The sequence below is a fragment of the Platichthys flesus genome, chromosome 19, assembly GCF_949316205.1.
Source record: "Platichthys flesus chromosome 19, fPlaFle2.1, whole genome shotgun sequence".
Taxonomy (NCBI): domain Eukaryota; kingdom Metazoa; phylum Chordata; class Actinopteri; order Pleuronectiformes; family Pleuronectidae; genus Platichthys; species Platichthys flesus.
This window is the reverse complement of record NC_084963.1, coordinates 19864578-19887131: the sequence shown is the minus strand read 5'-3', so window position 1 is coordinate 19887131 and position 22554 is coordinate 19864578. Positions and strand designations below refer to the sequence as shown.

Below are 22554 nucleotides of genomic sequence, written 5' to 3'. Positions count from 1 at the left end.
GAGGGGCCATTTAGGGATTCAGTGTCAGGGATTCACTCTAACCACTAGGCCACACCGCCTTGCTGATACCAATAAATTATTTAAGGGATTTTATACTGTACTTCTCTTTAGTCTTTAGATTAGATTCTTTAGATTCTTATTCAGTGTGCTTGTGCTTGTGCATGTGCGTGCATGTGTGTAAATAGTACACAGCATCTTGCAGCATAACCATTTATATATACATGATGATAGTATATACAATAGACTGATACACACATACACACATGTATATGAAGTTAAGAGTACAAAGCATATTTTCAATTTGTGAAAAATGGCAACGAAAACAAAAGTGATGTGTGGATGTTTGCGTTCAGTATACAAAAAAAAATTGTGTGTTTTGTAATTAGGGGAACTAATTCTTAGTTTATGCTTCTATTGTAGCTGAAATTCCTTCATCAAACACATTTGTATTATCCGGAAGCAGATGGAAGTGGAACACATTTAGCCTCATCTCTTATTGGGTGCACATTAATACTGCAAATGTGACTGTGTTAACATACATTTCAGATGTATACTTTCATCAAAAATAGCTTCCTTACTTTAAAATATTATCATACAGAAACCAACAAAAATGCTCTGATGAGCAGTAAATGGGATGTACTTCATTATTGTAGCTCACTTTTGCTGGCATCTTAATGTAAAAATTCTGTTTGATTTAAAATTTTAACAAATCTGAGCTCAGTTGTTTAGTATTTGTGTGAGTGACAGGCTGTGTCCTAGTGAACTCTGGTAAAACTCCAGACTCTTTGAACTGGAACGTGGGCACTGTAGCAGTTAGGCCCAGAAATATGTCACAGTAGTAACCATTGGGCCATTTACTAGGATAATGAGTGTGGGTCTGAAGCAGCCATTTTAATTCTGAACCTCCAGGGACGATCCAAACACTTACCAGTTATCCAATAGTGACCCCTAGCGGTGTTGAGCAGTATGAGCAGATGGATTTCTTGTCGTTTTATATTTTAGCATTACCTCACTTCATCAAAATTAATGCAGTGCAAGCATGTTTTATAGCAGCCCATAATAGGCTGTGTTTTGTGGATACGATTTATATCATTCCACCACTGAGTATCTGTAGGACATAACATTTTAATCAGCGTTAACTAATTCTTTATCTACTGATTCTAAGAGTAGTAGTAGTTGTAGTATTGTATAAGTGATACAAGGGTCAATTTTACAAATTACACTGTGATATATATATAAGATATGAATCATGCAACGGTAACTGGGTTTGACTGACCACATCTAAGCCAAGCCAGCCTGGCAATATATCACACACAGGCACGCACGCACGCACACACACATATCGTACTTCTAGTAAAACTTCCATTATAATTTTCTGATAATGTTATATTGATATAATACTAAAAACTATACTTTAATATCTATATGTATTAACAGCAGTAGTGCCGTGGTGGTATCTCCTGTTGAAGCGCCGCACCTGAACGCACCACACGCATTACCGATGACGACATGCATTTTCTATGAGCTCTGAGCTCTCCACCGATGCCAAGCCTCATTGGCTGAAAATCTGAAGATGCTGCGTTGCGATTGGCTGTAGCGGCTTTCCTTTAACCTGGCTCTCCCAATATAGGGAGGCGGTGACCTACTAACATAGATCCATGAGTCAGTAGCTACCTTGAAGGGAAGCATGACCAGGAGGAGAGCGGGCTACCACCTCCGCCTGTGTGCTGACTGACTGATGGGGCCAGTGGACTCGTCCCCGGAGCTTGAAACGAGGTGAAGAACCAGAGCCAAGTCAACAAGCCGCGGGTAGAGAAGGTACAGTGGGGATTGGAGTTGCAGCTCAGCTCCATGTTCTCGTGTCCAGTGTTAGATGAGTGTTTACTCGCCCTGAACACCGCCCACGGTGCAGATCAGCGCAGCTCCCTGTAGCCTGTGTGCTGAGCTCTTGGTTCTGTTTCCACTGTGCGACAGAGCTCCTGTTGTTGTTGTTTAGTTTAAGCCGGACAGTGTTGGCAGCTCAATGGCACAGGGCTGATACAACCTGGGCAATGTTCGCACGGGGAGACGTGTATTAGATCGTATTTAGACTCGTAGGCCAGTGAGGTTAAACATTGCCATCAGCGGCCTCGGAACTGTACGTGGTGTAGTTTCTCCTCTCGTTATGACAACACAGATAGCTCCACAGTTCTGAGTAAGCTATGATGCCATGCAGATTAACAGTGTCTGAGCACGCAGCCTGAGATCTGTGGCCAGTATGTATTCATATAGAGGTCATCTGATTTAAACCCTCTCTTCTATTACAACGGAGTTTAACACCTATCATTTATAAAGACTTTCACAATCCCAAGCCCGTGTTGTGATGGCCACCCAGCAGATATTTCATAAAGTGTGCAGCCATAGAAAGTGCTGGCAGACGGAGGGACGCTATTTTGTGTAATGTGGGCACAATGAGGGATTGTGTTCAGTCCGAGCCGGTCCGGGCCGAGCCCTCGGTGAACTTACGGTGAACCGGCCCGGTGCAGTCCCACTGCCACCCATCCTCATCACGTGTCGTCCAAATTTAGTCCCACTGTCACATGTTTCCTTAGAAAAGACAAAAGCGAGTGATAACAGCAGCCATGTTGGGTCAGATCCCAGCATTTGTGAGACCTGCTGATAGTTCAGTAGAGTTGGCAAGATATTCACAGATTCGGACTTCCCGGATCAATAAGTCATAAGCGAAACGTTGTTAAAGCACAAACGCTGCATAATTCCCAGCGTAGTAATGTGGACAACGGGCTACAGGCCAGTTATCATCAATATGAGTCGTCCTCCGTGAGGGACACATAACATCGGTGTCTACGTACAGCTTGCTGAGAAACGAGTGCGCAGGGACTGTCTACAAAGTGCAACACCGAAAAGAGATATTGAAAAAATATTCAATAACCTCACCGTAATAGTGTATATCCTCACGAAAATCATGTCACAGGTCCAGGGAGTCCTGCTGACTATGCTACAGTAAAAAGGCTTAAAAATGTCCTTTATCATAATTTTGGGAAATATTCTCTAGGGAAATTATTCAATAACTTCCCTGTAATACTGTATATTCTCACGAAAATCGTGTCACATGTCCAGGGGGTCCTGTTGGCTATGCTACATAACAAAGTAAAAAAAATGTAATTTATCATAATTTTGGGAAATATTTTTTAGGGGAAATATTCAAGAACTTCACTGTAATACTGTATATTCTCATAAGCAAAAAGGTGTCTCTGTACATACATAATTATAATTGCTTGACAAAATGATAGTTAGTAATTAGAGTTGTTGACTGTATGTATTTTCCACGCTTGTTAATCGTTACACACGATCAATCACAAAACATACACAAATTTCCATCTTCTCTCTAAAATGTTATTACCGTTGATAACATGATTAACTTTGTTTCAATTAAACACTAACATTTAAACCTCTCGTTGTTTTTTTCCAGATTCCCTCCAGTGGATTCATTGAATGTGGCTCTCAATGCATACATGCATTATGGTGAACAGTTAAAGACTTTCCAGCATATTGTCAGTTGAAAACAGTGGTAAGATGCTATCAATCAAGCAAGAGGTGGACTCCAGTGAGTCCTACAGTGGAGAGGTTTCCCTAGTCCTGGCCCTAGAGGGGGCTAACAGAGACCTGATGGGCCACACAATATCTGCCATTCCATTTAAGGCTAAAATTAGCTGTCGCAGGAAAAGGGAGTTTATCCCAGAGGAGAGGAAAGACAACATATACTGGGAGCGACGTCGCAAAAACAATGAGGCGGCCAAGCGCTCAAGGGAGAAGCGGCGAATTAACGACATGGTGCTGGAGACCAAGCTGATGGCCCTTGGAGAGGAAAATGCCTCCCTCAAAGCTGAGCTCCTGTCAGTGAAGCTGAAGTTTGGCCTGTTGAGCTCAGCTGCATATGCCCAAGAAGCCAAGAAGTTATCCAGCTCCGCCACTGTCAATCTTTACCAGGAGTTGGTAACACCCACCGATGATCAAGGTTCTTCCAGCAGAGATTTGGAGTCTCTTCATTTGCGTAGTAGCTGTATATCAGTCATAAAGCATTCACCTCCCATGCCTGAGACATGCACTGCAACTCAGGGTAGCTTCAATGTCTGCAATACCACAGAGGTCAAGCAAGAACCCTCGGAGAATGGTAGCTATGCACAGGAGAGGAGTAGTCCCTATGAGCTCTATAGAAACTACATAGCCAGTCCTTTGTCTGGTGTTTACTCCCAGCCAGCTTCATTACTGCAGGTCACCAGGTCATCCAGTAACTCCCCCCGGACCTCAGATGATGGTGCTGTAGGCAAATCCTCAGATGGTGAGGATGAGCAGCAAGTCCCCAAAGGGTTCATGCCATCTACAGCTGGCCCAACAAGTGTCATTGTCTCCACACACAAAGTGCCGGAGACCACTTCTTCAGCTTTGCCCCATAAACTGCGGATTAAAGCCAGAACCACTCAAATCAAAGTGGAGACCATTGACTCTGAATATGAGTTCTCTGGAAAATCCTCAACTCCGGGCAGCATAACAGAGGGAGGACACTGGCAGACCATTCACGACTCTTCAGAGTACCCACAGTCCCCCCTGTGCCCTTTGTCAGTACAGGTCACCAACATGCAGGGCTGGAGCCACCGGTCTGAGCAGTGGCACAGAAGCAGCACAGATGCACTGTGGGATGGCTGCAAGAGTAGCAGGCGAACCTGGAGCCCCATCTCAAACAAAGCTGCCGTAGATGTAGAAGAACCTTCCAATGCAAACTCACATGCTGAGCACTTGAATATAAAACAGGACCTTGCCTCCCTTTCTGCTAAAGTGGTCTCTTTTGAAAAGACTAACGGCAACATAGCAAGATTCTGTGATAGAGTCCAACAGAAGCACCACTGATGATCATGCGTCATCAAAGGGATGTTCCTCAAAATATCCTTGGTTTTGCATTTCCATTTCATTTGCTGTTGCACTGTGTGGTTACTAGGGTTAAATCATGTTTCCATTAATGTAAGTTTTCAAATAAAATGTGTTGACATAATGGCAGAGTCTAAACTTGTAGACCGCTCACTGTAACAAGCTGAGAGGTATAGTTACAAAAGAATCAGTGCACAATACAGCTCCACAACAGAGCTGTGGCTGCTCCTCAGCGTCTCTTTTCGAACACAATGTTTTCATTTATTGCTTATTATGGCGGTGTTTCTAACCCCTGTTCCGTTATCACCAATGGGAATTAATAGTTCCTGAAATATTAAAAGCCTACCCGGAAACAGCGGCCTCTAAGGAAGGATTTTTATTGGAAATATCTGGAGAGTTTCATTGTGAATAGTTTGATCAGGATTAGTGAAGCGAAAGCAACTGAAACGAATTCTGAATGGAATCAAAGTTTCTGTTGAGAAACCTGATAATAATAATAACTTGGATTTATATAGTGCCCTTTTTCAAATTACCGAAGGCCACTTTACAGAGTCAGAAAAAGGTTCCATAAATAATTAGATTTATTTAAACACGATTAGATCAGAAAGTGGGAGGAACCTCTTGAAATATAACATGGCTGTGGAAAGGCAAATAAGAGGCCCACCTGATATCAATCTGCTTCAGCCTTGTTCTCTCTGCAGAGCAGATTGACCAAATGAAGATTTGAGAATTGTAAATTCATCACAGACATCACTGTAGCACTTAAACCCACAGATCTATTGTGTAATGAAATATGGTTATTGTATTGAGCAAATTGTACAGTCCATGCCTGTGCTTTAAGGGATATCTTGTGCTTTATTTGATAGGTTTGTCATTTCAGAATAATCAATGTCATGACACTTCCTTTAAGGAGCTCTGTAGTTTGGGTTGTATTAATGGAGAGTAGATTTTGAATTGGCACATTTCCATTTATTGTGGGGCAGAATAGGCCTTGCAGTTGACTCAGATTGAGGTGGGATCACATTCTTACCACATGCAAACAAGTTTGTGCGGTTTGTGACTTTCCTCAGTGAGGTTATTTAGGTTTGTACTGTCTTACTCATCTGCACTTAACTAAGCACCATTTACAGCTTCAATATTTTCCCTTGTGTCAAAGTGCAGTAAATGTGCCCTTATTTTTTCTTCATTTAATGTTTTTTTTTTTTACTTCGTTGACGCATTTTCACTCAAAATGTCCTGATTAGAACATCTTTGAGAATGGCAAGTCTTCATACTGCTACAGAGACTGATGATTTATGCAAATATGAGTTAACTTTTAAATGATCTGCTACTGTCACTGCTTCACTGTTTGCCAAACAGCCATGGCTCTTGCTCTCTCTTTATTTAATAGTCTTGTTAGCTTCCAGCCTGCTGGTAAAACTGACAGTGTGTGACACTGGCGGGACAACTGTGACTACCTTATGATGGAAGTCACAACTGGACTTTATAAAGCACTGACATTTATTCTGTTACATTTCAGTGAACAAATCATTTTCTAAATTGTTTCCAGAGATTCTGCATTACAGCCTCACAATTAATTCTATTATTACAGGTAATTTCAAATGAATGATGTTTGCATTTGTTGTCATACTTTGGACAATCTCGTTGATGACCACTTTCATCAAGTTATTGTTACGGTTATTGTCTTGTTTACAATAAATGTCTTCTCACTGACTCATGTGTGCTCTGATATTTTGTATAGCTTTCACCCAATATTAATATAGATGATAGATGATGTATTCAAAGCTTGCATTTGGAAACCATCTGTACATGTACATATGAGAACCAGGGTTGTGACTGAATGATGCTTGACTGTCAAACCCTAAAGCATATTATGGTCTACAAATAACAAATTTAAAACCCTTTATTTAAAACTACTTTTTCATATTCTCTCATAAACACACGTGGCTGCGCCTGTCGCTTGTGGAGGAGTCAGGTGACGTGACCACGTGACTGGGTTCACAGTTGAAAGTCAAGCAGCTCGTCAATATGGCGGCCCTGATGCAGACCTTCCGCGTGCAAGCGGCACACCGGGGCGGCGCGTGCAGCCTTATGGCGGCCCTCTCCTGCACGAGACATTTTGATATCATCGGGGCAGTGCCGCGCGCTGTGCGGCTCCACGGTCCGGCTGCAGCAGCGCGACACTACAGCTCCGACCCGAAGGACGACCTGCGCGTCAGGTACCTGGACGGAGAGGACGACGGTAAGCCCGGTTATTATATTGTGTGAGATACCAGTGGAAGATACTGACTCTCCATCAGGAATTCATACAAACTGTGAAGTCACAGTCCGACATCCTGATGGATGCAAAGCGGGGCCCCGCCCACCATCACTGACAGTACGCGTTGACGTCACACTACGTCACCAGAAGCCACCGGCTGCGTTCAGATAGTCCAAATAATATTAATCATAATTAACAATAACTAATAATCTCCTTTCCTAGCCACTACTGATTAGCCCTGAGGGAATACGTCACTAGGCCAAGGAAAGATTCGAAGGAGTAGACTTAAGGAGTTAGGAAAGGGGATCCACTGTGGGATAAAATCTGCCTCCACTTATGCACAGAGGTTTTTTATTACTTTAGATACTTTGGTTACATAAGAAGATTTGCACAAAATGTACAGTACACTGTGCTGTGCGCTGACAGTTATAATAAAGTTTCCTCCTTACAACAGAATGACATGTCCTGAGAAAAGATGGTTTCAGTTTACTCACAGGAAATAACAACAAAACAGATTGAAAATAAAAAACAAACAAGACTGAAATGTAGAAATAATATATATTCTTGAAGAATATACGAGAAGAAAACTTTATCTAAGTGGGGAAAAAAAAATTGTGTCAATTCCAGAGTCAGAGGATTGAAATAACTCTTACATTTGTATTTACTTGTGATGATTATGTTGTGAACTGTAAGTTCATTATTTTTGCTGTTTAATGTGATTCCTGACTGGACGTATCTGATATAGATGTGACAGTGAATAAATTAAACAATAATGTGAGGTTTCACATCTGTTCTGGTCTTTCCTATGCTAAAGGTGATAGGGGAGAGCGGGGTAATGTGGGATATTTTTTCCATTTGCTCCCCTTTAGGCGAGCTAAAATTATATATCAGTAAAATTTACACATTTCCCATTAATTCAGGATGTTTTCTAGCAATGGAAATTATCAGAATGTCTTCAGGACAAAGGGCAGTGAAAATATGATTGTTTTTAAAAAAGTGGTCTTGTGTCTCACTTTACCCCAGCTACGGGGTAAAGTGGTCCACTTACTTTTTCCACTTTAAAACTACCATAACAACACATGTTGTAATAGTTAAAGACAGGGATATTGTTTTTAACTACGTATTCAAATGCCAGTTCACGGCACTTAACTGGAGCAAGGCCATGGAACTGGTCAGCTAGTTGTTTCAAGTGTTTGGCAAGCTCCTCCTCCATCTCATCTGTGAATATTCTCTTTACCTCAGCTACTGCACCCCAGGCTACTGATTTTACCTTCCCTTTCTCTGTTTTCTTTATGAATCTTTTGAGGGTTGTCTTATCAATATTTCTATCCCTTCCAACTTTTCTTAAGGACTTCTTTCCTTGCTTGACCTCAGCGGCTGCGCTCTCCATCTCTTCGAGGGGTGTTTGGCCCCAGGTTGTCTTCCTGGTGTATAGTTTTTTGGCATGATGGCTTTTCTACAATGTTTATGACATTAAAAATAAAACATATATAATGTAATATAACACTTAAATGTGTTTAAAACTAAACTTAACTTGTGCTACATGGCCACAGCCACCGTTTAAAAGAAAACATCTCCTAGCAATTCAGGCTAATCTTCAGCTAGCATCAATCACATGGTTTTATATGTTGGAAGTTCACCAACATGTATGATATACGTTTTTCTACCTTTTGTTTTGACACAACAGTTGATTAAGTTCAAAGCAAGACAATTTACTTTTACATGCAAAAAACACATTTTTGTGAAAAAACATACTTTCCACAGCACCAGCACCAACTTCTCCTTCATGGCAAGGGGGGAATGGAAGGGGCTTGAAAACATAATGGTCACATGACCACAAATGTGTTCCGTTGCCTAGATACAGGTGATGTCTCACATTACCCGATGTCCCCTAGATCACACACTGCACAGTCTTTCACATGGAGGAACCCCAAACTAGTTGATCGGGTCTCAAAACCTTAATTGGTCAGGAGAGCACACACAAGAGGTGGCACTATGAGTCGGAATGATCCTCCTGCTCACAGAATAACACATCAAGCTGCAGGAGAAGTGAAACGGTTCAGCGGACATCACAGTTGTAAAGTAAAGAGAGCGGCTCAGGCCACATTTATAAGTCTAAACCCATCCGAGTCTGAGAGAAAACTAACCAAGCTCGACTCAACACTCAGGCAGTTTTTGGACACATTGGCCCTTGTTCCATGTGATCACACTGTAATTAGCCGTTTTCAGCCATGATCTCTGGAGGAACTATCGAGAAATTGGGTCCGGACTTCCTCCCGAGGTTTCCTTTCACACATTCACAATCAGTTCTCCATTGAGATGCATTCAGTGTTTTTGTCTGCAGCACAGTAACAATGTCCGCTCGTTTGACCTCAAATTCTCTTTGATGCGCATGGCTTCACTTCTTCATCCTGAGATATACTTTTTTTTCTTTCATTTTTGCGTCTGTCACCTGTTAGGGACACCTTAAGCCCGCCAGTCGCCACATCGGCTTCTCCAGAGTTTCTGTGGATGATCTGAAAATATGCTTTATAGTTCTGACACTGTGTTATGTGATGTCTATAATGTGGCTCATCATTAACATGTTGTTATTGTTATCATTGTTATTCACCCTGATTTAACATTGTCTTTCAGGTATTGTTGTCGTGGGAATAAATCGAGCAAAAGCCAAAAATGCCATCAGCAAAAATCTGGTCAAAATGGTATGTATGAACCTTTGTATTGCTTTTGGCATGATGAGGAAGAGTAAAGTCAGTAATTGGTAACAGACATGAGGCTGGAACTCTGCTTCTCTTAGCAGGATGTAGGTTATTACGATTTGAGTTGATTTAGCAAATCAACATGACAATATAAATGAGCTCCTGTTGAAATTTGGAAGATGTGCGCATTGGTTCCTTTCCAAGCCTTCATGAGATACGGTGATCCATAGTGCCCTGCAGTGTGTACATCTATGTACATCTTCTAAGAAGCACAGTCCCAGCTCTACTTTGACGACTCAGCAGTGAAGGGAGTGTTCAGTTATTAGGTTAACTTTTTTCTGATCTCTCTTGTAATGTCTAAGTTTGGCTTAAAGTATGTTCCAAATAATTATTATTGTTCTTAGATTATGTTAAATAAGTTTAGCATTCAAATTGTAAGACATTTGGAGAAATGTTATAGATGTGCAGTTTTTAATTTAAGCTTTTTCTGCCTTTCAGATGTTTGAAGCTGTGGAAGATATCAAGAATAATAACAAAGTGCGTAGTGTCATTTTCTGTAGTTTGGTTCCTGGGATATTCTGTGCAGGTAAACTCACCTTATTCATGAGATTTTTGTGTGCATTGACATTGCCTGCGTGTGAGTGCATGCATGGCTTGACTCTGATCCTTTCTGTTGGTGTGCAGGTGCAGATCTGAAGGAGAGAGCCAAGATGCAACAGAGTGAAGTGGGGCCATTTGTGTCCAAAGCCAGAGCACTCATCACAGAGCTTGGTAAAGACTGACCGTGACTGTTTATAAATTCGATGCCGATTTTTGACTTTGACTTTTTTCATATACTAATGCAGGAATCATGGTTAGGTCAATTTAACTGACTAATTTAGATATTATCATTACTTAAACATTTTTTGGGGGAGTGATGCACAATAATTCCTTTATTGGTATCAGGTATCTATAACTATATCACACACTGCATCAGTCAAGTTGTTTGACTGTTTTCCACATTTACATTTGACATGGCACCAGTTATTAATTCACATATTCAACGATAACTATGAATAGTGGATCACGATTCAAATGTATATGATCTCAATATGTGTATATGCAATATGGTGATAAGGGGCCAATCAGCCTTGATGTGCAAGTGGATACTGCAGGGAGTTCCATTGCTTCATATTTATTTAAAAAAAATATGATTTGGAGTATCTGATATAAATTGGTCAATTGACAGAATTACAAAATTGTTCATCTTAAATTTTAACAATACAGTGTGAGCCTGATGCACAGCTACATTCTCCTACATTTCCACATCCAGGCCTTGAAACAAGAGAGAGTTTCTGGCAAATGTGAATAATTCTGTCGGTTGCTGGTTTCTCAACACACAATCTGACAGACTCTAGGTAGCTCTGCCAGCAGTGGAGAAAATAACAGTCTAAGGATACGAGTAGTTGATATGTTCTAGAATCTTGTCGAATGATGCAGTTGTTGGTTTTCGGTGAGCTACATATGAATTCATTTTATAGCTTTCGATTGGTACCATATTGTCTTTTCTTTTACAGGTAATCTGCCTGTACCAACAATTGCTGCAATTGATGGAGCTGCTTTAGGAGGAGGCTTGGAAATGGCCCTTGCTTGTGACATCAGAATTGCATGTAAGGTTTTATTTTGATGTTACAGTTAAGTCTCTGCTCTATGTGCAAAACTCTTTTAATGTTTGTTATTGTAGAATCAGTTTCCAGTCAAAGCAGTTGAGAGAAAATCCCTCACATAGTTGAAAGTTAAAGTCAGAACTAAATATCCTAAGGGAAATGCTGTGCTGCAGTTAATTATACTGTTCTCGATTTTTTTTTAATTCATTTTCCACCTTTTTTTCAAATTCTCTGCTGAATTTTCTCCATTTCAGTTCTACCACAAAGCTATAGCGGAGTGTGACGAGGCTAAAGTCATCTGGTTGAATCAGTGACACCTATAATCAAAGCTGTTTTATTCCGGATAATTGTGAAACATATTGTTCTATACTCCAAACTATTATAGTAAATCCAAAGGAAACAAAGATGTCACAAGGGCCACAACAATATCCTAATGTTTTACACACAGTCTTAAGGAAGCGGCCAACTGTTCAATCGCCAATCACTTGAAGGTGAATTAGCCTCTAGGGGTAACGGTTCGTTTGGTGTTTTTAGGACCAAATGACATTGAGATTATTAACAGCTATCTGCATATTTATGAAAAGCCAATAGCTGAAGCCCTACATTCAATGTGTTCTACTTCTTTTGCTCTCCACATGGACTGTTTACCTGCGGGCAACCACAGTCTGCTCAAAACGTATTGGTCAAACTAGACCTCGGTAACATGATGCGCCTGGGGACAATACTGGGTTAAATCGCACAATGTACTGTATGCCCAGCTTTAATGACAAACAAATGGACAGGTGAAAACATAACCACCTTTTCAGAGGTATTGACAAGTATGCAATAAACTGTGTGTGAAAGCCCTGCAAACCTTCTCTGTTTTAAGAAATGACTTTATTGATGCATAGGGGAGATTCTTTGATTAAACTAGTTTGATTACCCTGATATTAAATTATTAATGATATTAAATATTATTTATTAAATATCTAAGGAGTTAATGTTTGGATCTTGATTTAAACAGTGGTGGATATATGAAAAGAAGCAAAGTTATTACATTTATTATTTTTATATTATTTATTTTAGAATCACTTGTATAGTACTGTGTCTGAATGTATATACTGGGATATTGGTGAAATAGAAAATGAATGCATTCATTATTTTCTCTGTATTATATCATACATGTATTCTAGTTGTTGTGTATATGTATAAGTAGTGCTAACTATTGCTTTTTGGTCCATCCAGCTAATACTGCCAAAATGGGACTAGTCGAGACTAAACTTGCAATTATTCCTGGAGCAGGTAAGGATATATTTTATTTTGTTTCTGGCTTAAATATTTATTTTGTCTACATGTCAACTGGTGAAACTCATCATTGGAAATTGCCTGTATGACCGTGAGTGTCCAAAAAATTCCTGCCAGCAGCTGTGAGTTGGGCCTGATCTGTTGTGCAGTGCAGGTTATACCAGACCATGAGGTCTGCCATAGAGATTCACTATACCTTTTTGAAAGTCAAAGCCTAAGGAGAGGTACAGTGCCTTGCATAAGTATTCACCCCCCTTGGACTTTTTCCCATTATGTACTGTTACTAACTGGAATTCAAATAGACTTAAATAAACTTTTTCCCGTTTGATCAACAAAACATGCATAGTACTTTGGAGGTGCAAAATAAATTTTATTGTGACACAAACAATAATGAGAACAAACAAGTTGACATCTGTTGGGTGCATAAGTATTCACCCCCCTGCAATTACAGCTGCAAGTATTTTGGGGTATGTCTCTACCAGCTTTGCACATCTAGAGATGGAAAGGTTTGTCCATTCTTCTTGGCAAAAAAGATGAAGCTCAGTCAGATTGGATGGAGACCGTCTGTGAACCGCAATCTTCAAGGCTTGCCATAGATTCTCTATTGGATTGAGGTCTGGGCTTTGACTGGGCCATTTTAAGACATTAACATTCTTTAATCCAAACCATTCCTTTGTAGCTCTGGCTGTATGTTTAGGGTCATTGTCCTGCTGGAAGATGAACCTCTGCCCCAGTCTCAAGTCTTTTGCAGACTGCATCAGATTTTCTTCAAGGATTTCCCTGTATTTGGCTCCATCCATCTTTCCCTCTATTCTGACCAGTTTCCCTGTACCTGCTGAAGAGAAGCATCCCCACAGCATGATGCTACCACCACCATGTTTCACTGTTGGGATGGTGTGCTCAGGGTGATGGGCAGTGTTGGGTTTTCGCCACACATAGTTTGCTGTGTCTCCCACATGGCTTCTGGCAAACTCCAAACGGGATTTTTTATGGATCCCTTTCAACAATGGCTTTCTTCTTGCCACTCTTCCATAAAGGCCAGATTTGTGGAGTAGACGACTAATAGTTGTCCTGTGGACAGATTCTCCCACCTCAGCTGTGGATCTCTGCAAATCCTCCAGAGTAACCATGGGCCTCCTGGTTGCTTCTCTGATTCATTTTCTCCTTGTCCGACTCTTCAGTTTGGGTGGACGGCCTCCTCTTGGTAGGTTTGCGGTTGTGCCATATTCTTTCCATTTTCTTATGATGGATTTTATGGTGCTCAGAGAGATGTTCAAAGCTCTGGATATTTTTTTATAACCTAACCCTGCTTCATATTTCTCCAAAACTTTATCCCTGACCTGTTTGGTGAGCTCCTTGGTCTTCATGATGCTGTTTGTTCAGTAATGATCTCCAACAAACTCTGAGTCCGTCACAGAACAGGTGTATTTATACTGAGATTAAATTGCAGACAGGTGGACCCTATTTACTAATTATGTGACTTGCAAATGTGACTTGTGAATGCAATTGGTCGCACCAGATCTTTGTTAGGGGTTTTTCAGTAAAGGGGGTGAATACATATGCACTCAACACTTTTCAGATTTTTATTTGTAAATAATTGTGAAATCCATGTAATATTTCCCCCCACTTCCAAATGATGCACTATTTTGTGTTGGTCCATAACATAAACTCACGATGAAATACATTTTAATCTGTGGTTATACCATGACAAAATGTAGAAAAGTCCAAAGGGGGTGAATACTTATGCAAGGCAATGTAATGTCTTCAGGCTCCACATTGAATGTGTGGGGAAAAAAAGTTATTTTATTTCACTTAGACATATAATTTGGCCCGTACATACATCTGTTTTACATGTTCATTCAGACATTCTCCTTTGTTTCTTTTAAATAGTATTTTTCAAATATTTTGCTTTGCTTTAAAAGTGAAAGTACAAGTCCAGATCAGACTTGAATAGGAGACATTGAGATTGCATGATGAGCCATGTGATGAATGATATTACGGCCTGTGAGCAGGCCGTAAGATCATTCGTCACACAAGCAGAATAATCATTATATAATTTACTGAAATAGGTCTCCCGTCAGTTTGACACCAAATGTCCTTAAAAATAGATTAAATAATAAATGATAATCCTTTGTTACTCTCACAATGGAAACATTTTCAATTTCACAGCAAGTGCCAAAATAACATTAGTCAGTTATAAGTAATATGCAATTCTTAAGTATAAGGATAATCAAAATATGAAACTAATAAGAATAATATATACAGTGTAAAAATCTGGAATAAATCATTATATAGCATTCTACTTCTTTCACTGTGCCCTGCTGTGTGCACACAGGTACTGGTTAGCAGTTACGTTTTAAAGCAAATGTTTGTTTTAGTCTAAGTTTAGATTTTTATCAACTAATGCTCACCAGTAATGCGTTATGTTAGTTTTCTGGAGTTAAGGATACGCATTTTAAAGTTATTATTAGCATTTTGCACTGAAATGTGTCAGGGGTTTTGGAATGCTGTACCCGTAAAGGGGACATATTATGAAAATTCCACTTTTGTAGTGCTTCTACACGTTAATTTGGGTATCTGGCATGTCTACCGTCCCAAAAACTCTGGAAAAAAACAACTCCTGCGATTTGTTGTGGTTCCTCTATGTCAGAGTCTATAAGCTAGAGTGCGTCGAATGAGATTACGACCAGAAGTGACGTCACAGTCAGTCTACATGGCATCAATCAATCAATCAAATTTTATTTGTATAGCCCATATTCACAAATTACAATTCATCTCATAGGGCTTTAACAGGGTGTGACATCCTCTGTCCTTAACCCTCAGCAAGAGTAAGGAAAAACTACAAAAAACCCTTTTAACAGGGTAAAAATATGTAGAAACCTCAGAGAGAGCCACATGTGAGGGATCCCTCTCCCAGGACGGACAGAAGTGCAATAGATGCCACGTGCAGGAGAACATCATCAATAATCAAAGTCTCTAGCAGCATTGATGAGGGTAGACATCCCGAAGGACAACCCCAACATGACATGCCAAGCAGTCCCGCTGCAAGCACAGTCCATGCTCAGCAACCATCTAGACCACGATCCACCATCCGGACCAGACGCCACTCCAGTCCTCAGTCACCGTCCACCGCCGCCCACCAGGAGGACCCATCACAAGCCACCACCGCGGTCCTGGTCCACCGATCCATTTTATATGTTAATATAGTTGACAACCCGTAATATCATTAACATCTGTTGTCAAGTCCATGCCCCATTTAGGTTTCTCATTTCTTTTGCAGGTGGTACACAGCGTCTCCCCAGGGTGATCAGTGTCTCTCTTGCTAAGGAGCTCATCTTTGCAGCCCGGGTGGTGGACGGAACAGAGGCATGTCGTCTGGGTCTCGTCAGTAAATCTGTGGAGCAGAATAAGAGTGGTGATGCTGCCTACTTGCAGGCTCTGGAGCTCGCCCGAGAGATCAACCCTCAGGTAACACCTCCCTGACCAGAGTTTTGCAATAGTAGTAGACGTGACGTTGGCTAATTATTATTAATCATGAAATATGATTATTAAAATAGTAAAAAATATTCATTAAACATGATAAAGCTATCAATGAGGAATAGTAAAATAATTAATTAGAAATTATACGTTTATCAATTAAGAATAGTTAAATAATTAATTGATGAGCAGCCCCCCTATTACCTGAGGAAGGTCCAGCTCCCTTGAGGTGTGGGCTCTGGGTGATGTAGGCTCTCAGCCTATAGATTGTCAGTTAACAATCTCAAGGAGCGGCTAGAAACCCAGCAGGGGTCCCCGTGGGCCTGCTGGGGTCTCTTGAAACCTGCTGGGGACTTCTTGAAACCGCCAGGGGAAATTAATAAGAAGTCCAAAAATGTGATTTTAACTGTGAATGCCATGACTAGATCAACTTTGTTAACTCCTTTTATTCCTGCAATAACAGCATTATAATATTTTATAATTCCAAACAACTCAAAGCAATTTATGAAGCTTTGTAATATATAAGACAATCGAATGTTTGACTCTCACAGGGCCCGATTGCAGTAAGGATGGCTAAACTTGCGATCAACCAGGGGATAGAGGTAAGTCCCAGTAATTCAACAGCAGGTCTTTGTCGAGTAAGGTTGTGTTCACTAGGGTTGGGCGATCTAAATACCAGGTGTGAACAGATGTTTACATGTATAGTACGAAAAACACAAACACAATGTGCTCAGCACAATGAAGTATAAGCAAATGCTTTTGCAGCTTTGTAATGTCAAAGGACCTTTGGCTTGTTGGTTGTGTCCGATTTAAAGCCAAAATAACCCCTAGTAGGTGATTTTGTATTTTCCATAATTGCATTTGATGATATTAGCATAAACCCCTGCACATGCATGAGCACATATGCACCTGTGCAAGTATACAGTATATCAACGGTTATTGGGCTTATGGGGGCCAGGAGTCCTTCTTGTCTCTTTCTTGGAGAATACACACACTAGTTACGTTTCACAGATGGTGCTACCATTCATGTGCCATGTTAAAAGAGGGCAATTCAGAGAGAGTCTTGAGTTTTTAAATACAGATGCTTTTCATTTGCACTCACTGTATTTCATTGTTGCTTACGAGAAATCTGAATCTGAATTCCCTAAGAGATACCAAATTCTCTTTCAGGTGGATTTATCTACAGGTCTGGCCATTGAAGAGGCGTGCTATGCCCAGGTGAGAATCTATACCAGTCAACTAGCTAGCTCACTGCCTGTTCTAAACCTGCCTGTTTGGAATGGGCTGTTTGCTTGGCCTGTGTTTGTGTTCATCCTACCTGGTTTTTCTGCAACGAAGATTTTAATAGCCGATGTTTTTCATAAAATGAAACCAAATATTCTGTATTTCTGTTCATGTGGGTGGTTTATATATACATTTGAATGATTAACTTAACAGGTGTTACTTTTTCATACTTTGCATTTACTGTTTCAAAGGTCAGTTAAGCATTGACACAATGTTCAAAGCCAAAGTCACAACTTTTAAAAATCAAAGCTCTGTAATGCAGCTCTATATGAAGCATTACTGCATCAAAACAAATCTTGACCTTTTGCTTTGAGGACAGATAGCCAAACAGGAAAATATTTTATGAATGTTTTTCCTTTAACATGACATCAGTTCACACCAATTAATCTCACATCATCAATATGAAACAACTCTTCCATGTCTCCAACAGGAAATGGGTCAAGATTAAGTAAATAAAGAGGTGTTTCCTACACTGTACTGATATATTTATATTGTTATTTCAGTTGATACCAACCAAAGATCGATTGGAGGGTTTGGCTGCGTTCAAGGAGAAGAGGCGTCCTCAGTTCAAGGGCGAGTGAGTCAACACTGGCCGAATACTTGCAGAAACTATCCCAGAGTTCTGCTTCCTTCTCTCCTACTGTTCAACTGCTTCCAACATATCTATGGGTGAAACTGTTCAACACATTAAGCTGTACAGCATCCAGTAGGACATCTGACTGCAGGGCATTAGGGCTGATCCTGGCTGGTGTATTTTAAAACCCTCGTTGGGTGTGACAACTATTACGTCAACATATGGAGAAACCAAGTGAATTCACTTAGCATTGAACACTACTTACAATACTCACAACCACTGCATTCTAAAACAGGAATTACTTCAAATTGGTTATTGCTGTTTGCAGTGTGAGTGGCCGGCAATCAGCAACAGTAATCTCCTTGACTAGTGAACTAATCCAAGCCATTGAAAATCCTTTAAATTCTGTGAAAGCTGCAAGACCGATGCATCACAAAGTGAGTTCGATTTATACTTTGTTAGAAATGTCCTGTGATCATAACACCAGATGTGTCTGCAAGAAATCATTGCATTTGACTAAATGCTTATTGTGACATACTTCCCTTCTTCGAAAAATGTTCAGAGGGTGGAGGTTTGGATTTGACTGTTGAATGTGTGACGATTTATTTCTCTGTGCTAATAAAAAACAAGACACTGTGACTGTTGATAAAAACAAATCAGTCTTCATGAAGAATCAACAGAAACGCTATTTTTTTTCTCCAAATCAAAGCTTCTGTCATTAGCCTGTTATGAATGATGACTTCTACAGTGAGCCTGGTCTGACAATGAAAGTTTCTGTGAGATCACTAATGATGAAAGGGCTCTCATGTATGCGAGAAAAAGATAGCAAGCAAAAATATTCATCAGTCATAAATATGTTTATTTCATTGACATTGAATTAAAAATACACAAACATGTACACACTACATGACAAGATGGATATAAATGAAGAAAGTTTTCACAGTTCTATCTTGAAGATGTTTGTTTCATTTGAATGGTTTGACATACGTCTCTCACATACACACTAGTTAAAGATGCTAGTTAAAATCTGTTCAGTGAGGCTGATGGGTAACTAATGTGATAACACTCAATAAATGTTTCAGATATGCAAATTACCCTTATAAGTGCATCACTAACATAGACATATTTCATTCTCATCTACTGACTTTTTCTTGAACGCTCTGTTGGTTCTTGACTGATAGAGATTTGGTTGATAACCCTGCAAATGACTAGTAAGTGAAACTTTTTTATGTTTTATAAACATGTTTTTTTCCACTTAGCCCTGTTAGGTACAAGGTAACACGACGTGTTGTCTGTCTGGTCTTTAGGGATGTTTCTACAAGGTGCCCAGTTCTCCTTCAACCCCAGGACATGTAAAATATAGTTGTGGTCTCAGACTTACGGAACATAACAGATACTTTTATATAATGCCTTATGTATGACCTATTCTAGCCCTTGTCAGATTTCAGACACTGGAGCACAGTCACCACTGTGTCCACACACTTAGAAATTAGAAGTCTTGCAAACAATACATTTCCTTTGAGTTGCCTTTTCTTTGGAAATTAATGTGTTTCAGTCCTCACTGATTCAGATATCAAGAATTTTAGCAAACCATTTTGAAGACCGTTTTAATGAATTAATCAGCCTCAGTGGAGGTGATGTAAAACCTTATGATTGTGGGAACGAGACTTTATTCAGTAGAAAGTTGGACCGAAGTGAACTTTCTGTTAATATGGATCATTGTTTTTAATGCTGTGCCAGACGATACATTTAATTGCTCATTCAAAGGTCCATCTCTGTAAATCAGTCAAATTGTATTTGCTTTGCTTTTTGAATTGAAATGATCTGTCGCCTTTGGCCCATCTTAATGTCGGACTAGAGGTGGAAGTTTGTGTAAAAAGCGGTGCTATTAAGTGAGAGAAGGAGCTAAATCAGGATGTAATCCTCAGAACTTCTACTTTCAAATTCAAAGCAGAATAATAACTGAAATGGCTGTGTGCTCGGAGTTCAACCAGCTGCTCAAAAAGCCCCATGAGATCCAAATTATATCAACCACATCCACACAACTCAAAAACAAAAGTATATCTGGTGCAACTATTACAACAAAAAAAACAATTTTGAAAAACAAATGACAAATCAGACACACACACACATAATTGTACACCAGCCACTCTGAGTGTGTTAAAGTGGCCCTTGCCTGGATTGCACACAGGTTTGCCACATGGCAACTTGTACACAGGACCCAGAGAGTGTGGTTTAGATTGCAGTTGGACATTTAATGTTTTAATACTGTGTTTAGAACTCTGGAACAGCTACTTATTTGGGGAATGCTTGTTGGCAATGAAGACACAGGTAAAAATTGTTATCCATCACAAGGACATCTAAGGAAAACATCTCCCAGCCAGTCTGATATTACTCACACTCTCTGCCAATAGTTTAGGAGTATCGTTGTCCACAGCTAGAAACCATTCAGCGAAGTTACAATGCTTAAAATACAAAAGTTTTATTATTCAGAAACATTAGCACATCTATACTAATTGCAAGTCTGTCTGTATTTGGAATACATGTCTCACAAACTGTTCATCCAGTCAGCTTCAAACTTGGCATGTGAATTGTAAATTGCCCATTAAAATGCAGTGCCAAGTTTTTGTGCAATTTGAACACGAAAAATATTGAAAAATATACCAGTTTATATACACAACCGATAAATCGTTAAATCGATACATTTTATGAGGAACACTGACTATAAAATCTTCATTGCAGATAAACCAGGTAGTATCAGCTCAACATTATTTGACTTCACTCTGCACCACAGACGGTTTATGAAAATATAATATAATACAAATTAGTTCTGGAGCATTAACACAGGATAAGCAACCAGCCCATTCCAAACATGCAGGTTTATAGCAGGCAATGCACTACTTAGTTTAATGAAGTTTTGATGAAAACTATCATGTCAATAATCTTTTGTGGCAACATATGTGTACTGTTTTATCTAGTTCACCATCATCTAGCTGTGCTAGGATTGATAAAGCTACCCAGCAAATGTTGAACTATCATCAATGTATCATGGAACAAGAATGAAGGACTCCAATGTCACTAATCAAAACTCTGTACAAAACTCTGTACCTAACAGTTGTATGTATATCTATTATTTTAGCACAATTCATTAATCTCATTAATATGTCTGTATTTGTTCTCAGTGATTGTGTGCTATAATCCAATTTTAATTCAAGTTAAAGTAAGACTCCATATAGTAAATATATACATTAAACAAATTTTATTTATCAAACCACTCTCTTTATTCAAACTAACTCAACATGATTGAAAACCCTTTACATTGAATTTATGTAATAATGTTACATTGAAATTTGAACGTACTTAAAATGCATAACGGTTTAGGGTTAACGATTATTTGTTCACAGTCGGATCCGATTCCTGTCAGTTTCAAATTAGACATGTAGTGCTGATGTAGTGCGAGCCAGTTAACAGACTGTTGAGGCCCTGGCCAGCGGTTGCATGCAGACCTGCCCTGTGGCTTCATTCTGCTGCACAGAGCCGACACCAGGTTAGCACATCCCCACTGTGGCTAGCCTCTTTCCGGCAGATGTCCAGCAGTATGCCGGGGGTAATCCCACCACAAGTCAAGGTTGCGTAAAGAAAATCGGTTCCCCAACAATGAAGGTCTGCACCCAATCCGTTGAAGGTGTAACTGTAACAGCATCCTTCAAAGCATTTTGTAGTTTAGATCTAAGTTTGTTTTTCTACCGGAACAGCATTTGTAACCATAGGTCAGTCTAGTCGGAAACATGTGGCGCTTCCCCTCTGGTCATGCCGAGAGGCCATTTCTGTTCTGAAACTGTTTTTCAACAGATATGTTTGGGCCTCAAACGTGACCAAATTCAGTCTAAAGAAAACACTTTCCCACTTTGTAATGTTGCATATCTCTCACTCACTGATGTGAGTACCTCAAACCAAATTCCCTTCAACTCCACAGTCATTTTGAAATTTCACAGAAACTTTTGTGAAACTTTTTGTGATCGGAGGTTCTTGTACTGGTCTGATTGTTACTTCACTGGACCTGAGGCAGTTAATTGGAACTAAGCCACCATTGATTTTATTTATCTGTACACAGGCTTTTCCTACTGCTACAGGTAACTTGTCTTCAGTAAAAAAGGAATTTTCTTTTGGGTTGGATGCATTGTTTTACTAAAGGGGCTATACACATGGTTTACCTGCGGAAAATGATTAAAGTGATTAATTAGAATAAGAATAAGTCATTAATAAAGAGAAATAAACATTCAATTATGAGTTTCACCATTCACAAATTTCTCATTTTCCAAAGAACCAACTGCAAATGTAAATGAGTCATGTGTAATAAAAAATCCTAATGTGACACTGAGCTTCCTAATTATTCATCTACTCTGA

The 22554-nt window shown here is 39.7% G+C and overlaps 2 protein-coding genes across 3 annotated transcripts; both read left to right on the top strand.

Moving 5' to 3' along the window:
* The first annotated feature begins 1645 nt into the window (after positions 1-1645).
* On the top strand, positions 1646-6636 carry nfil3 (nuclear factor, interleukin 3 regulated). 2 transcript variants are annotated; one of them, XM_062413321.1, is made up of 3 exons: positions 1646-1818; positions 3470-4863; positions 5063-6636. In XM_062413321.1, the coding sequence occupies exons 2-3, from the start codon at positions 3574-3576 to the stop codon at positions 5066-5068; spliced, it is 1296 nt and encodes a 431-aa protein (XP_062269305.1). In that variant the 5' UTR covers positions 1646-1818; positions 3470-3573; the 3' UTR covers positions 5069-6636. The 2 variants fall into 2 exon arrangements, with proteins under 2 accessions (XP_062269305.1, XP_062269304.1); XM_062413320.1 differs by having other exon boundaries at positions 3470-6636.
* A 296-nt stretch (positions 6637-6932) lies between these two features.
* On the top strand, positions 6933-19241 carry auh (AU RNA binding protein/enoyl-CoA hydratase). The gene is made up of 10 exons (XM_062413557.1): positions 6933-7165; positions 9818-9885; positions 10381-10468; positions 10567-10653; positions 11439-11531; positions 12753-12809; positions 16093-16280; positions 16841-16891; positions 17460-17507; positions 18077-19241. Exons 1-10 carry the CDS (start codon positions 6952-6954, stop codon positions 18152-18154), a joined length of 972 nt encoding a protein of 323 aa, XP_062269541.1. The 5' UTR covers positions 6933-6951; the 3' UTR covers positions 18155-19241.
* The last annotated feature ends 3313 nt before the right edge of the window (positions 19242-22554 follow it).